Raw genomic sequence first — 17,813 nt, 5'->3', positions numbered from 1 at the left:
CGTCGTAAAGCTTCACAGGAAAGAACTACGTGGACTATCGGCTTGAGATAACAGTAAAAGTTGCGACATAAACGCCTTATACCATGGGATTATCTACTTATGCTATTGTTTCTTTATGATAATGATTGTTCAAGCAGTTGGTCCACAAGTTATTGAACGAGCGTTAGCGAGCTCTTACTTTTGACTTACTGAAAGTAGGACTTCCTATATACCGGATCTGCACCTACAAAAAAATGGCCGCCGTATGTGGTGGCCTGCAATGATATTTTAAACGGGAACTAGACGAACTGAGATTTCGACAAACTGAGACGCTCTCTAACAGCTGATTAGTGATTTTTTCTCGGTAGGAATATCTATAAGACCACCACATACGGCGGCCATTTTTTTTCAAGGCTCAGGTCCGGTAGTATATAGGAGGTCCTGCTGAAAGCCAAAGTCGTTGACCGGCTGTTTGTATGTTCTACAATGCAACAGTTCTTGACCGAGTTCTCCAACCCAGGGGGTCACTAGTTATCCATTGTATTCACTCTCAGTACAAGTCATATACAAAGTAAAATGGTTCGCATACATTTCAAATAATAATGGATTTATCACTTCTCACATATTACATAACCATGTCAGAATATTCTGATACTTTATTAGCAGAAAAATACTTTTTGAATGCTTTTCAATGGAATGCGTTGTCTTAAACGACAATTTTGTGGATGGACACATCAAATTCATATTTTGCCTATATTACATTCATCTTCTTCAGCTTCAATCATTGGATTGGTAGGCAGCTTTCCATCGTTTTCTGTCCAGAGCTGTACTTTTCAGTTGGATGTAGCTCTGGATCCCTAGATCTTTGGTAACTTGCTTCAGATATTGTAGCCAATAAATACATATCATCCCTTAAATAAATAGAACAGAAAATTTCGCTCCTAGAATATTCTAGAAAATCTAAACGTCTAATATGAAACAAGATCGTAATAGGGGAAATGTAAATACTTGAATAGAACACTAAAAATCCAGGCCCCATAGAGGAAAAGCGATAAGGATTCATAGTTATAGTAGATGTAGTTAGAAGATATAGTTGGTGAAATGAGTTGGATTGTTAGTTAGTAAATGCTAGTTAGAAATTAGTTAGTAAAGGATTCTTAGTTAGTAAATGTAGATAGTAGATTTAGTTAGTAGATATAGTTGGTAAAATGAGTTGGATTATTAGTTAGTAAATGCTAGTTAGTAAAGGATTCTTAGCAAATGTAGATAGTAGATGTAGTTAGTTGATATAGTTGGTAAAATGAGTTGGATCATTTTCATAGTTCGTACGTAAATGCTACAAAACTCTGGCACGAGCGCCACACGTATCAAAAACGAAGATACAAAGCTCGATACCGTAGCATAATATCGGGGATTCCTATGTGTAAAGCAATACAACACTGCAATTTATTCAACTGAGCATCCAAGTGATAGGGATTCAACCCCGCGACAAGAGAAGTAAAGAGAGAAAGAAAATCCTTATGATGTGAAGAGCAGTCAGTAGTCAAAACTGGTTCTCTCTCCCTACAGACACGAGACCAAAGAGAGAGAGAGAAAGGAAGAGAGAACAGAGAGAGTTTTGCTCCACAAAAGAGCTGGCTCCGAATCCCTTTCACATTCCGAGTTCACCCCCTCATTATCAAACGCCAAACACTTCCGTGGCTGCTCTGTGTAAACCTAACTGCTCTGATCAGATATAGAAGTTTCGTCCTTCCTTTACGATATGAGTGATACTGGAATATATATTCTCAGGCGTTTAAGATCCTAGATCAAATATTATCTCATTCAACTCATCTCGAATTTTTCATTGGACCAGTGTGCACTATTGGAAATAGCGACCATAGTACAAATTTGTACTATGTGGTCGCTGATTGGAATCTACGGTACCTCCTCTACCTGGTATTTTTTGGAGAACATTTTAATTAAATGTGTCAATATTCTATCAATGTGGAAATACATTGATACATATCAATGAAATAAATTATGGAATAATGTATTTACATGGAATTGAAATACATTATCATTTTTATAATCATAAAAATGAATCAACAACTATTTTAGTTGTAGACAATATTTAACATCATAAACATTTCTTTAATCTCCAACTTCTTTTATTCATAACTATCAGTTATTTTTTAACTGAATTTTCAGTTTATCAGGTACAATAATTATTGTATTGTATGCATTTTTTGTGCATTTTTGTGTCGCTCTACATTGTCAATGTGGCAAGAATCAATATAAACCTAATTTCTTACATTGAATATGATTCATCTATTCAAGGACAAATCTATCCAGGCCTAGGTCGATTGATAGGCCTACTACTACTTGATAATCTGAGTTTATCCTGATTTTTGGTGGAGCGACTCTTTCTTGACGTTTAATTTGAGTTATCAAACTGAAAATCAGCAATATTTGGTCAATGACTGATCACACGAATTTTCTTCAATAATTCACTTATTTATGTATTTGAACACGACATGCAGTCAATTATTAAGTAAATAATTAAAAACTCTTACTTACTGACTGAAGTATTTTCAATCGTTGAAAACAAATCAGTCAGAAAACAAAACAACAGTCTACAAACAGACACTGTTGAAAATGATCGCTAGACGATTGAAAATAAGTAAATGAGTCAGTAAGTAAGAGTTTTTAATTATTTACTTAATAATTGACTGCATGTCGTGTTCAAATACATAAAAGAGTGCGTTAATACAAAGCAGCTCGGAATGAATCAAGAAACCATCACCTTTTCTTCAATAATTGTTGGAAAAACCAGTTATTTCTTGTAAGCTAAATGGAATATTATTCCATGTAAATAATATTTAATAAATTTTATGAAATATTAAGTTATTTCGTAACAACAGATCAGTTATTTCATCAGTCATATTGGCGTCGTCAAGGATAATATAAATGTTGACATAGTCATCCTTTATCATAACAAGGAGCCAGCTTTGCAGAAGCTTTGGAGCCAGCTGAAGAACCAGCTTTGAAGCACGAGTCTTTTGTGTGGAGAATGATTATTTCAAAATGGCTTCATATCTATAATTGGGTAATACAGTACAGCCATGGAAGACCCGTTTTCAAGAACAAAACATAAGATGTGATTTAATAAAGTATTAGAAACATGAATCTCCTCTCATAAAGTGTCTATACAAAACAATTCAATCATCAACAAAGAATTACAAAATTTGCAATGTCATCAGAAATGTTGTGGAACTTCATCAAAGAATTACAATAATGATATCTACAAATATTTGTATTTTTTAGAACATGAGAAAGAAAATTATACCATTATATAATATCTTCTATTTTCACCCTTCCTCTGGTGTCGTGGAATGATATAAGAATAGTACTTCACACAAATAGCATAGTTCTCACAGTCAACAGCTTGATTTTAGTTCGTATCGTAGATATGTCGATATTACAACCTATCACATCACAAAAAATCGATTGTAAAAAACACAACAATTGTCAACAAACACTCATCAATCAACTGCCATCTTTTGGGACATCAGCTGAGTATTGACACAATAACCGACCCCCACCCCTCTCACCTAACCAAGGGTGGTTAGCAACCTAGGCACCAAATAAACGCGCAATGGGGTGTTTTACACCCCTGAAGACAAGCAATTTTCGATGATACGACTAAAAAGTCAAGGATAAAGAAGTCAGCCAACGTTTCACAGCAAACAACAATAATTTCTCACTCGGTTTGATGATGAGGTACAAAGTAATGCGTGCGACAGAGAGAGAGTGAGTGTGTGTGTGAGTGTGAGAGAGAGGGAGTTGCGTCAAGTATAATAATAAAACTATGCTACCACCCCACCAACAACCATTGATAGACACCCTTCATTCTCACGTTATTCTCTCTCTTTCTCGGTGTGTTTTCCTTCTCTTCCTCATTCGTTCTCTCTGTCGTAGGAAATGTGGGAATAGAACTGTGGACGCATCACACACCACACAGCCGACTGCAGATGTCTAAAATGCGGTTTCCTGGTCGGGCCACCTTCGCACCACCTGGGCCTTTTTTACGCCGATAATTTGGTATTACTATGCCAGCACACATGATACGCTTCGGTCAGCCGGCGTTTAGTTTTCGGTGACCGTAGCTGGTCATCGATTACTGCCTCACTTCCGAGATGACGCTCGTTGCAAACAATGTACTGGTATAACAAGAGTCTACACTTCCAAAGTGATGAACTACAATTAGGTTTGATAACTTTCTTCATAAAGTTCTTTTTCTTAAAAAAGCTTCCTTCCAAAGTTATACTCATTGCAAACGTAAAGATTTAGGTATTATCCAGTAGTCAGATGGGGTTGTTAAACTGTGTACAAACAAACACATGCACCACAAACTTCGTACGTTTTCATCAGCTGAAGATATGCTTATTATTTGTGTATAAACAATAATATCGGGGCACCGAGCTTCGCTCGTTATTTTTATTTATTGATAAACAGAACACAATTCTCTAAAATGATTGAGTTTATATTTCACAGCTGGCTATACGTCATCTTATGAATTTCGGAGATGTGATATTTTGATTTTTCATATACTCACTTTTTTACTATCCACAGCTGTTTCAGCCAAGGATGAATTATCCTTTTAATGTCGTTCAGCGAGTTTTCTCAAGGATGAGACCTAGAGCAATCGAATCTTTATATCATAAACCTACTATGTTCCAAATTTCGTGAAAATCGTTAGAGCCGTTTTCGAGATCCGTTAAACATAAATAACCAGATATAAAAATAGCCAGATATAGAAATAACCAGATATATAAATACAGAAATTGCTCGCTCAATATAATTTAGGATATACAGTATTTAACATCAACAGATGATAAACAATAACCTGAGGTTCGTGGCCTGTAGCGGTAATTCACAGTTGGCTCAGGTTTGAGGTTTTCTACTAAGAAACTATGTTCTTATTTTTCCTCTATTGTCCCTATTTTTTCAAAGAGAGATTTAGTCAAGGTTTAAAACTGAGCTCCATCTATAATATGATATTCTATTCTAAACGTTTGTGCATCTTCATCAACAACACTGTAATTACTCAGATATCTATCGAGGTTTCAATTTTTTTTTCAATTTTATGACCACGTAGGACCACTGTAGTCTCTGGTTATTCATCTCTCTTCGTTTATTCGCTTCAATTCTCTTCCTTTCTTCCCAGTACCTTTTCATTCTGTCAGATCTTTCTTTTCTCAATTCATCTGAACAAACCTGTTGCCTTCTCCTAATTGTTTTGTAGATAAGATCCTCGAGGTTTCAATATTATTGTAGCATATTTCATTTAAATCATTTTTAAATAAATCATAGCTATTACCAATGTTTGGTTTAGTCGCAGAATGTAATAAATTAATTAGCTATTTTCACAAATAATAAAAATTTTTCACAACTTGCAGGTTACAGTAAAATATGGTTGCTATTTCTTCCAATTTGAATGAGTTGGATACACACTATTGAGAACAAAAATGGGAGACAAAATGCCAATTTTTAAAAACCAACACATTATCAAGAGCTGTAAAGAAATCTGAAGATACTGAGTTAGAAATTCGTATGACAGGACTAATTAGCCCAGTCAAATAGTCATTACAATGCGGCCCGACCAAACAAAAATTAAGGTGATTGATTTTATTGTTTTAATCGGTCCATTTGGGTATGAGTAAGAGTAATCTATGGTTTCCCACCAATATTTCTGAAGGCATAACTTTTGGCAGCCTGAAAACCAAGAGATGTTGGTACTTTTTTCAGTTTTTTCACGATATCTCCAAAACCACTTGTTCAATCGATATTTTTGTTCCATTCTTTTTTGAAGAGCATTAAATTCTCTACAATTTTCATCCCCTAAATGTTTTTCTATCTCCAATAGGAAGCGAGTTATAGCTCGTTGAAAATTGTTAATAGTAAACTTGTATAATAGTAAACTACGTGATAAACTGCTTGTTCGTAAACAAGATGAACTAATAGATATTCCATCCATAAATATATAATTGAACAAAAAATTGTGGAAATTCATGTAAAACACACCTGTAGAACATATTTTAATATTTATTTATTTATTCTTACAAATATACCCGAGTATAGGAGAAAGCAAATACGAATTGTATTGAATCCAATACAAGAACTTGTCAGGTTATTCGGATAAAACTCTGATAAAAGTTGCAACCTACAAGATTTTTCATTCAGTTTTCAATCGTTTCAGACATTTCAAATTATGAATGTGAATGAGACGCAGTAAGATGCTTGATTATCACTGACACCACACAAACATGGCTCAACAAAAATTGAAACGTCACCGACAATCTCAAACAGATCGTGAATAATCACAATTGTGGGCCCCAAAATGATAGCTAGATACAAGACATTTGTCTTTGTTTGTCTCTGCATGTGTGTGTAAGTTTAATATGACAGCCAACAGATGTAAAAACGTATTACTACAATAGCAATTCACTTGGCAAAATTTACATAGAAGCTAGCACACTACGTCAACGCACGCAAAAACACACTCTCCTCCTCCTCCTCCTTCTCATTCACCACCTACTCCTCCTCCTCCGACACCTCCTCCTACCTTCGCGGTACTACAATACCAGTAGTGACATTGAGCCGATTATTCACAACTACCTATTATGTATGTATATGTTTACGTGGTATGTACTGTATATGAATGCTAATAGATGCTCACAGCATGCTGTTTGCCATACATGTGGCAAATTGTTGAAAAAGTTACAGCGACTATTGAATTTTTACAGTAGCTGATAGATAAATCAGCATACATTTGTTCTGGTTTGATGAATTTCAAAGCAGAAAAAGAAGTGGCAGAGATTACTTTGAACAATAATCACCAGATGAACTTGAAAACGAGTGAACACGTGCTTCATAAATTCAAAACTCGACGGGGAAATTGAAGATATATTCAAAACATGAATAGCAGATGAACTTGAAAATTAGTTGAGAGGAATAGCAAAATACCAGAGATTACTGAGAACAATAATCACTAGATTAACTTGGAGATTGGCAAAGATATTATAATCATTACTACAAACAAAAATCACAGAATCAATAATTCCCAAGTCAAGCTGTCGATTCCAATCCTTTCTTTTGTGGATATGATACACAACCTCTTGTCTTGTGTGTGGGTGACATGAGTGTTCAATGGTTCTTAAGATATAGGTGGGTTCCAAACCACTCAAAGTAATAATTTCGAGTGACCTGGCTGGTTGAGGTCTGGTGTCAGAGTTTTCAGGTCGCACCTGATCAATTTCAGGGCATCTGACATTGAACCAAAGGAAAGTGATTTTTAAAATATTCATCTGCATCTCAGAGTTTACTTGAGTTGATGAAAATTGTGTATTGGAGAATAGAAGGGTACGTCTTATTCAGTTGTTCTCCCAACATGCAAATTTCTCTGTTGTATATCCATACTTTTTCACTGTTAAAATTAAACTTGAATTAAAAAAAAACACTTTTGAAGTGAAAATGCACTTACTTTTGTAGTGACGATCGTTTCGACCTGTTGTTGGTCATCATCAGACTGTGACATCACATAGTCTGATGATGACCATTGACCAACAACATGTCGAAACGATCGTCACTACAAAAGTAAGTGCATTTTCACTTCAAAAGTGTTTTTTAAAATTCAAGTTTAATGCAAATTTCATTTATTCAAGTAGCATTATAGATCACGATTACAGTGGTGTGTAAATTATTTATTGAGTTGTTGATGGACTATTTACTGAATTATCTTTTAAATCAAGTAACCAAACATTTTAATAGAAATCTTTTTTTAAATCTCAACTCATTGCTAACGAACAGACTAATTATTGTCTATGATAGCAATGCCATTAAAATAATTAGAAGTTTTTGAAGAATTTTGTTTTCAAATTTTATCACATTATTTCTGTTTACATTGTTTCATATTCATAGCTTAAGGATGCATTGTAGAAAAGAGAAAAATATCTGTATTAATTTATAAAATGGCAAATAAATTGAATTGAATTGAAGTGAAAATAGATCAATCCACAAGGCAAATTACTATTTTGATCTATATATTCTACAGCGAGTTTATTCTACCGCTCTAGCCGTTTCTCGCATTCCAATATCTGTATTATTTTATAAAATAGCAAATAAATTGAATTGAATTGAAATGAAAATAGATCAGTCCACAAGGCAAATTACTATTTTAATCTATATAATTCTACAGCGAGTTTATTCTACCGCCCTAGCCGTTTCTCGCATTCCATCTGCCATTTATTTTGATTATTCCAATTCCCCTCATCCATCATACTAGTATAAATAATGTACCTGTTAGTTCCATATTTCGATCTACGTCTGATAAAAACAATAATTGAGATTGACACCAACAATGTCCACTCTTCCAGTTGCAATGAGAGTGAAAGAAAGAGAGACTGCAGTGAAAGGAGGAACTTGTGTGGGAGTGGGAGGGGGAACATCGCCATACTCTCTTTAGCGACTAGAGAGCGAGTCTGAGGACGCTTTCTAGTCCTTCATAACCTCAAACACTGTTCGGTAAGTTTCTAAGTAGGAGAAAAAAAGAAAATCAACCACTCCACTAATCTGGCTCACTCACATCTCACAACAACTAGGCCTGCTGTTTGTTGATATCAATTCGATAACTATACACATCGACAATATAATACAATTCGACTCGACCATAAACATATCTGAATATATCGACAATATAATATCAAACTATATAAGACAACGCCCATACAACTCAACGTGTAATTCCTTTCTAAATTATCTTCGTCTGTCAATAGTACATGGAGAACTTTCCAGTCATAGCTCACTCAACACTCTTCAATAATTTTTACTTTCCTTACCCTATTACCATAGGTAAGGAAAGTATTGCTTTCCGAAAAAAATTAAGGTAACTCAATTTTCAAATTTCTATACGTTTCAAGGTCCCCTGAGTCCGAAAAAGTGGGTTTTGGGTCAGTGTGTGTGTGTGTGTGTGTGTGTGTGTGTGTGTGTGTGTGTGTGTGTGTGTGTGTGTGTGTGTGTGTGTGTGTGTGTGTGTGTGTGTGTATGAGTGTATGTGCGTCTGTGTACACGATATCTCATCTCCCAGAATGACTTGAAATTTGGAACGTAAGGTCCTTACACTATAAGGATCCGACACGAACAATTTCGATCAAATGCAATCCAAGATGGCGGCTAAAATGGCGAAAATGTTGTCAAAAACCGGGTTTTTCGCGATTTTCTCAAAAACGACTCCAACGATTTTGATCAAATTCATACCTGAAATAGTCATTGATAAGCTCTATTAACTGCAACAAGTCCCATATCTGTAAAAATTTCAGGAGCACTGCACCATCTATGCAAAGTTTGGTTTTAGATTCCCAATTATCAGGCTTCAGATACAATTTAAACAAAAAGTGGAAAAGATTGAGCATGAAAATCTCTGCAATTAATGTCCAGTAACATTTCCACCTAAAATTGGAAATAAGCTTGAAATTCGAGAAAATGTGATTATTGAATTACAAACTGTTGGCAACTGTTGGTTCTATTAAATCATTCACTATGAAGAGATAGCAGACCTCGTGTGTCTCCAGCGTTATAGTCCTGTCACCAGCTGGCTTGGATCTTTGAATATTAGACTTGAGATGCGCGGGAACACTAGCGTCAGGTGATAAATTTTCATAACGGCAAGGAAAGTTGTGTGAGTGCGCCACAACAGATTTTTTGTCTCAAGAACGAACGGTCCACATGTGAACGACTGGGAGGCTGGGGCGTTGGTCGTAGTACAAACCTCTGAGACTATAGAGCAATCTTTCTACTCAGACTATAGATTGATTTTGGTGAACGATATTTCATTCAATTCGAATCTATGAATCCAACACATATATCGGTTATTGTCATATAAACAAAAATATAAATTTAGTACCCGATACATTTTTTTTCAGCACTACAGCCCAATATGAGCTTTTGGCCGCCTCCACTACAGCTCTCCACGCTTCTCGGTCCTCTGTTAATAGTCTCCATCCTCTATATCCCATTTTTTGGAGATCGTCTCTCACTTCATCTTCCCACCTTATTCTCGGCCTTCCTATCTTTCTTCTTGAATGTAGCCTCTCCTTGAATATTATTTTAGTTTTCGTTCATTCTACAGAGATGTCCAAACCATCTAAGCCACTGTGCCTTTATAAATTTTACAATATTTGGGCCTTCAATGCCTCGAGCTCTGAATTAGTTCTTCTCCTCCAATCCTCTCCTTCTTTAACTGGACCATAGAACTTTCTTAGGATTTTCCTTTCAAAAACGCCTAAATGGTTTTTGTCTTCTTTTGTTAACGTCCAAGATTCACAGCCGTACGTTACAACAGGTACCCGAAACATGTCGTGTCAAAATAATTCAAAGGGGTACTCAGATTTATATTTTGATATTTATATTAAAGTAGCCCTAAAGAAGAAAGACAATAAAATGACGGTTAATTGTCATTATGTCCACTAGATCCTGAAAATGATTGTGACGAATGGATTATGACGGATTTTAGAAAAGTTATAGTAGAGGTTCTTTGTACAAAATAAGTCATTATTAAACGAAATCCCAACTAAAAGCTGTGAATCACCCCGAAGACTTCTACCACTGCAAATATTGACAACAGGGAAAACAGCTAGATGGAAATTCCATCTGTAAAATAAATTCGTTTACACTGAGTCTCCTCCCCACGATAACCAGCTGAAGGATACTAAAATACGAGACAATGTCCATTAGACATTCCTCTTTATTTATTTATTCAATCATTCAGAATTACCCAACTTACAGAAAAGTACCACAGGCTTATAAGCCCAAAACGGTTCCAATTCTAATTTATACAACAGTCCAAATGTAGCTAGGTTATGTGTCACTTAACATTCTCCCATTACACACTTAATTTACAATTCGAAACACATAAAGATTATTTTTAAATTAAAAAATACTTCTAAATTAAATTAAATCAATCACAATTAATTAAAAAATTCCAAACTTTGAAAAAACTATAAAATTTTGAGACCGAAAAGACAAACACACTATTTTAAAATAATAAACTATTCTTTCAAGAAACAGCTGATTGCAGGCACCGATTTCAACGTCCTTGAAAAAGAGAGGGAGCAGGAGAGTCAGCGTGGGAATTAGCCGATAAGTAACTGATTAGTTTGTCAATAAAATGTATCCTAATAATAATAACAACGTCGTCATAGATATTTTTAATTCCATAATATTATCGAACCAATAAACAGAGCACCATTGTGATTTGGGGGGACACCCCTGCCTTTCCATTCATATTTCAATAGATAACATCTGATGGTATTGACCTTTTTATTGCATTATTATCTGAACGGCATTAAAGAGACAAGTTTATGAAGAAAATGAGACAGTGTTTCAATATGTTTGATATTTCTTGATAACATGTAAGTAGAGACGTTAGATAAATTTTATTTTAGCTGATGATTGAAACTTATCACTAAATAGCACAGTGATAACACACTGGCTTTCATCTGTTCTGATAGTATCCTTATCACTGATAAATGAAACGTTTGCGAGTATAGGAAAATTGGAAAGTTTTCAAATCGACTAACAATATTAACGTGAGTTCTACAAATCCTATAGGCCTGATGAAAAATGTTTTTTTTTTGTTAAATTCCATGTAAAATTCTATGGATTTGGCCTTGAATAATAAATAACCTCCAATTAAATTAAATAAATAATTGGTATACTTTTCCACGCGTTGTCCAGGATGGACGCCAACTACAAATTATTCCAGCTATTGTTCATTGGGTGATATGATGAATGATTATGAATATGATAAAATAGGGCAATAACCTCAGGCCGACCAATAGCAACAGACTAATGAATAAAAATGTGAATGCCTCCATTTTATATTCTGAATATTTGACTAAGTTATCAGCACATTGTCAATGCTGGACACAACGTAGTGACAGTGACAACATTTCAAACAATCATATCCAAGTTGGAAACAAATATGTAGCCTTACATAGATATTGATAAAACTACGAGTATATCATTTTAAATATAAATTTTATTCAAATACAGTGTAGAAAAGCTAACACGTGTGAATTTTATAGAAATTAATTACTTTACTATTCACGTATGAGAAGAATTGAATTGTCTTTATTTGAAGCTTGAAAGGGGGAAGTTAGGGCGCAGCCGGCCCTCTCTTATCACCTTATATCCTTCAAATGTATTAGAAATTAATGAGACATAAAAGTAGTAGCCTATTAATTTTCATTTCCATGACTTTGTCAAGTGGATAGCATAACCTATAATTTTTATTCATTCATAACTCTACCTGCATTGTATTATCATTCATCTCATCATCATCACCTAGGCTTAAAATACTTGTAGAAAGTCGCCTTTGTAAAATGATAAATAAATTATAAAATATGAAAGACAATGTTGTCCCACAACCACACAGTTATGACCACAATATTTAGATATTAGGGAGATAACAATGAAATTTGAGAAAAAAAATCATTTTTATCAACATTGACTTTCAAAGAAACCCCTTTGTAGATAGCAGCTACTACTGTATATTGTATTTGAAAATCTTCAATTGCAGTAAATTAAAATATTGTTGGGGTACTCTCATGAGTGTTTTAATAACTTAAATTCATATTTCATTTTAATTTAGATATATTCCAGTCACTAGTCAGCCAAATAAATCAACCTGAAGCATTTGAGAGAACTAAATAATTTGATATATCAAGAAAACTATCGAATAAATTTATTGATTGATGACCTGAATGAAAACACTGAATCACTGGCTGACTAACTACGTAATTCTCAACAACTGCAAGGAAATTCCGAAGTTATGTGACAAAGAATCTATTTCCGGAGTGTGAGTAATGGAAAGTTAAGGGTAACGACCTTCCACGAGTTTTGGATATCAGAATGAACAAAGAAATCAAGAAGCTCTCCCAGTGACAAAATATAAGTTTTGTGCAACAACGTAAAAATCTGGCAAAAATTTCAAGAAGCAACATATATACTACAAGTGATATTGTCTGAATTCTTTTTAAACCCTTGCATAAACCAACACAAATAAAAATCTAGAGATTTATAACAAACAATATTACATAATAAAATGACTAATTTTTTGCACCCCTTAACCATAAAAGCGTGAAAAATGATTCAATAGGGGCTTACCAGTCAAGATTAAAATCCAAGTAACCCATATTGTTATTATCAAAATCCATTTTCAGCAAGGGCTAGATGTAGGTGTTGTCAACGACAATTGAAGGTTTGTCAACACACATTTTGCGTCAAATAAATTCCTTATCACTTCCAATACTAATATTATCACAAGGCACTTTAACAGATCACTGGGGAATCACATAGGAAGGTGCACACACAATTTTAAATTTTAAAGTTAGATTTACCAGGAATCACGTAGTTTGTCAAATACTGTATTCATATCAGAGATGTTTTTTTAAAACATGTTAAGAAACGTCAAATTTGAAATATTTTTGAGTATCGTTCACACAATTTGTAGCTTATAGGAAACAAAAAGTTTGGCAAGTTCTATAATAATTTAGAAGGACTTTTCCAAACATCTTAATAGTATACAAATTCCGAACGAATGATTTTTTCTTCGAATTGTTACTGAGTTAATAATATAATGGAAATATTAACCTAATAGAAAAACACAGTTACATTGTTTCCACGTACTGAGAGTTGACAGAACACCAAAAATATTTCAAAGTACAAAGAGATAACATAAACTAGATAGTTGACAACTTGTTGAATTTTACACGGCACAATTTGGAGGTTAGAAAAATAGCACAAGTTACAACACGGAGCTAAGTACAGCAAGTAATGAAAACCGGTCTGTTCCACGGAACTTCAACTACTACGCTAGAGACTAGAGACGGTAGTTTTCTGATTAGACTCTGAATGAGTGGCAGGGCGCTGCTGCGATCTGGTGGGAGGAACCGGTACTAGTTAAACTTGGAAAGAGCACCAGAGGAAAGCATGGTTCACAGACTGTTCTAGACAGCCGGCGGTAACACCTTGAGGTGTGTAAATGGGTTAAAAATTATGTACGAATAATGGAAATTATGTTATCGTAATGACATTCATTATTCATCAAGACATTATGTTATAAAATAAATAAATTTGATAGCACTTGTGGAAACATCTACATATTGTAAACTCTACCTAACATGTAAAGGAAATCATGAAATTGGAAAGTCATTGAAAGCAATCATTTATAGATGAATTTGATAACAAGTTTGGATACCTCTACAAATTGCCTTACCTACCAATTTATATTATTGCAAACTATAAAAATTAAAATTTAAAGGAAATACAAGAATTTGGAAACCCACGAAAGCTCAATTCCCTAGTTTTCCCAAAACTTGGAAAATTTGCAGTTTGACAAGCAATCAGTTAGTGTTGATTGGAATAAACAATCAGTACCGAGCTAATTTCAAGTGTTTGGAGATTTGAAACGTTTTGGGAGAATGTAAAATTTTCATGTGATCATAATTATAACAACTATCTATCAGAAGTTACCGGTAAAGAGGGGTTTAGAGAGAAATTCTTATCAAATCACCCCCAAGCTAAGAATATTGATTGATCTGAATAGGATTTTTTTGATGAAATTGAGAAAAACTTGTTGGAAAACTATTATATGGGGACAATGTATTGATAAGGTGGGCTAAAGGAGGCCAGAGGTTGGAACCTGGGTCCCTAAAAAGAAACCTAGTTTGAATTGATTTTTTTGAAAATACTACAAACCAATTTTATATGAATAATATATAAATATTATATTATTTTCAAAGAGAGTTGACAATTTTTGTTTTAAAGGATTATTGGTGCCTGAGTTAGGATCTGAAGATTGGATAAATTGTGTATAATTGTATTGCAATTATCATCCATTTGAAATGGAGGTTTTGCAAATTTTGTCAACAATAATTCAAGATCTTACCCCAAGTAGGGTGTCTACTGAATAGATGCTTGAAAATAGATTTCAATAGCATTCACGAAATAGTTGAGTTTTCAAGAAATAATTACTGAAATGACCCAACTGATACCATAAAATGATACTGATACTTTCAAATTATGAAATAAAATTTCAAACAGAACGACATACTTAAAATTATTCATGGTGAAAATGTTCATACATGAAAAGTTTGGTTTTGATGAAAAAACTTTCAATTATAAGCTTAAGGAGACTTTGTCACCCCATACTATGATACTTTTTGTTTGCATACATTATCAAGATACTGTAACCAACAAACCGTTGTTTCAACTATTATTTTTAACTCAGCGTAAAACTTGTCTAACATACAAAAATACCATACAAATCTAATGAAAACATGATGAATTGAAACACTACCTGTAGGCTGTGTAACCCAGCATTGGAGCACGGACATTAATAGTTGGAGTTAGTTCACACCGTTATCCAGATAATAGCGATTATATCACCGGCGTCGTTGTTTGTACACAAAATTTCAATCAAAAAACTATCACACAAAACTATTTCGGACGTTCAGTTCACAGTGGAAGATCTCTGTTGACGGTTGCATGATGTTTCCAGTTTCAGTTCACACACAAAACAACGATTTATTCATTTATTTACGCGTATATATAAATTACGTGCGGCGGTTTAAATTTGAATTGGTGTAGCACACACGATGTTGACGTATCACGCGCGCGCTGTACAATGACGCCAAGACAGAGTCTGCAAAGTCTGTCAGTTGGATGGGTGGTGGGGGCCCCTCCACCTGCCTTCCAACTATCCCCTCCATGGCCGCCACAATATCGGTTATAGCCGTGCGCTGTTGCCAGCTTGTGCTTATATAGAGTATATATACACATACATAGTTCACGAAGAGCAACCAAGCCTGGTGACAACCTCCGATCCACACAACACGCGCACACACCTTCAAACCGATGCAGGATATAATATGCTTGTGTGTAAGTGTTTGTGTACGGTTTGCTTCTGTATGTGTGTATGGTTTGTGTCAGTGTGTGTGTGTGTGTGTTCCCAACTCCCACCTATTCTGAGCCATCTATCTAGTTTATACGTGCTAACCTCTCTCACTGCTGACTGCTCTTCGACACGGTCTCTCACCACACACTCTCTCTCCCTTCATTTACACCACAGATAAATGGAAACTATCTGTGTCTCTCTCGCCCATGTGTAGTTAGTATGTGGTGTAGCTATACAGTCTGGATATGCTGAGGTCAATAGGAGATTGTTTCAGGAGAGGATGAATAGCTGAGTAACTGATTATCCAGTTTGGAGTTTGGAGGAATGAAGTTTGCTCAAACATGGAAACCAGAGATGCTATTTCCTGATACAAGTAACGAGTAGGTGTAACTTCCTGATCGAATTGAAGTTGGAGATCTTGAATGGAAGACTGCTATCTCTCTTCAAAGAGAGAATTTATGCCCAGTCTAAACTCAAAAGAAACCCCTTTGAAAAGTCGAGGAGAGAAACAGATGAATGTATGAACTTGAAGATTGTCAAATCACTGTTTGGAAGGGATGAATGGCATTACAGAATTTTAGAAATTCTATAATGCCAAATTCATCTCTTCCAAACAGTGATTTGACAATCTTCAAGTTCAATAAAATTCTATAATGAATTTCTAAAATTCTGTAATGCCATTCATCCCTTCCAAATAGTGATTTGACAATCTTCAACTTCATACATTCAACTGTTTCTCTCCTCGACTTTTCAAGGGATTTCTTTTGAGTTTACAAAGAAGGGTTAGTCACAGACTTGGAACAAACATCCTGGAATGCGAAATGTCATTTATCTTCTTGAATTCTCATGCTAATAGATGGGAATTGGTAGAATGGGAGTTTTCATTAAAGGTGATGATAATATTGGACTTGAAAGTTTACACAGAGATCACCAATTCACACTGAATCACGGAAATAGTCAACCAACCTCACGGAAATAGTCCGATGGAAACAGGAGAAAGCAACGTTACAAATTAGAGTTGATCAACGATGCCCACAGCTGATTATATATATGAGAGAATCAATATTTTCATATTTGGAGGTCCACGAATTGGCATCGTCTTTAGTGCTGGGGTGGGATGTGAAATGTGAATTATCTGTTCTAATTTCGATCGGACTATTTAGTTCAGTCGACGAAAGATTATAGAGGGAAAAGTTTGGAACACAATTTTCAACTCCACAGCTCTTTTAAGGATAGTAAGAGGATTAACATATCAAAAGTCCTCACCCCTACCCCCTGTGCTAAAGGGGTGGGGGTGGTTTGAAAGTACCATTTTTTCATTTTTCGCATATATCTCGGAAACTATGCATCTTATGAACATTTATATTCCATGCAAAATTGAAGCTTACAAAATTACCAACAAGTTTTGTCCTCTACATTTTTTCCATATCTCTCATAGTTTCTGAGATATCCGCTCTTGAAGGTGAGAAATTTTTTGAAAAAACACTTTTGCCTTCAATTTTTTCATCTTTTCGACCTCATAATTTTTAAACGTTTGATGAAAAAAATCCATGCTGATTATGAGCTGATAGAGCATCAAATTATCTTCAATTTGATGTATTTTTTCACTATTTTACGCATTTCCTTACGATTGTTGCAGGAGTTCTAGTGTTGAGAGTGAAATTTTCTATTCAGCAACAATTCTTAAAAGAGCTGTGGAGTAGAAAATTGTGTTCCAAACTTTTCCTTCTATACTTTTATTTGAGAATTCGTTGCCTGGACTAATTATCATGTGGCTGGCTGTAGTTTCAAGGAAATCACTACCAAAATTTAATGGATGATTGACAACGGAGTTCTC

At 34.7% G+C, this 17,813-nt stretch overlaps 1 protein-coding gene across 4 annotated transcripts in view; it reads right to left on the bottom strand.

Annotated features, from left to right (window-relative positions):
- LOC111056684 (zinc finger MIZ domain-containing protein 1) overlaps nt 1–15,712 on the bottom strand; it is a 193,281-nt gene extending 177,569 nt beyond the window's left edge. For 2 of the 4 annotated variants that reach the window (XM_039419611.1, XM_039419610.1), the window contains exon 1: nt 15,380–15,712. Coding sequence is in view for 3 of the 4 variants with exons in the window: in XM_039419610.1 (XP_039275544.1) it covers nt 15,380–15,402 (23 nt within the window). In the remaining variant the exon portion in view is untranslated. Of the gene's footprint in view, nt 1–13,185; nt 13,672–15,379 lie in introns of those variants that run through there. The other 2 variants (XM_039419608.1, XM_039419609.1) reach the window with 1 other exon arrangement.
- Nucleotides 15,713–17,813: the final 2,101 nt, after the last annotated feature.

Source organism: Nilaparvata lugens, chromosome 1, assembly GCF_014356525.2.
Source record: "Nilaparvata lugens isolate BPH chromosome 1, ASM1435652v1, whole genome shotgun sequence".
Lineage (NCBI taxonomy): Eukaryota > Metazoa > Arthropoda > Insecta > Hemiptera > Delphacidae > Nilaparvata > Nilaparvata lugens.
Note: the sequence above shows the minus strand (reverse complement) of the source record. Positions and strands in the feature narration are given on the sequence as shown.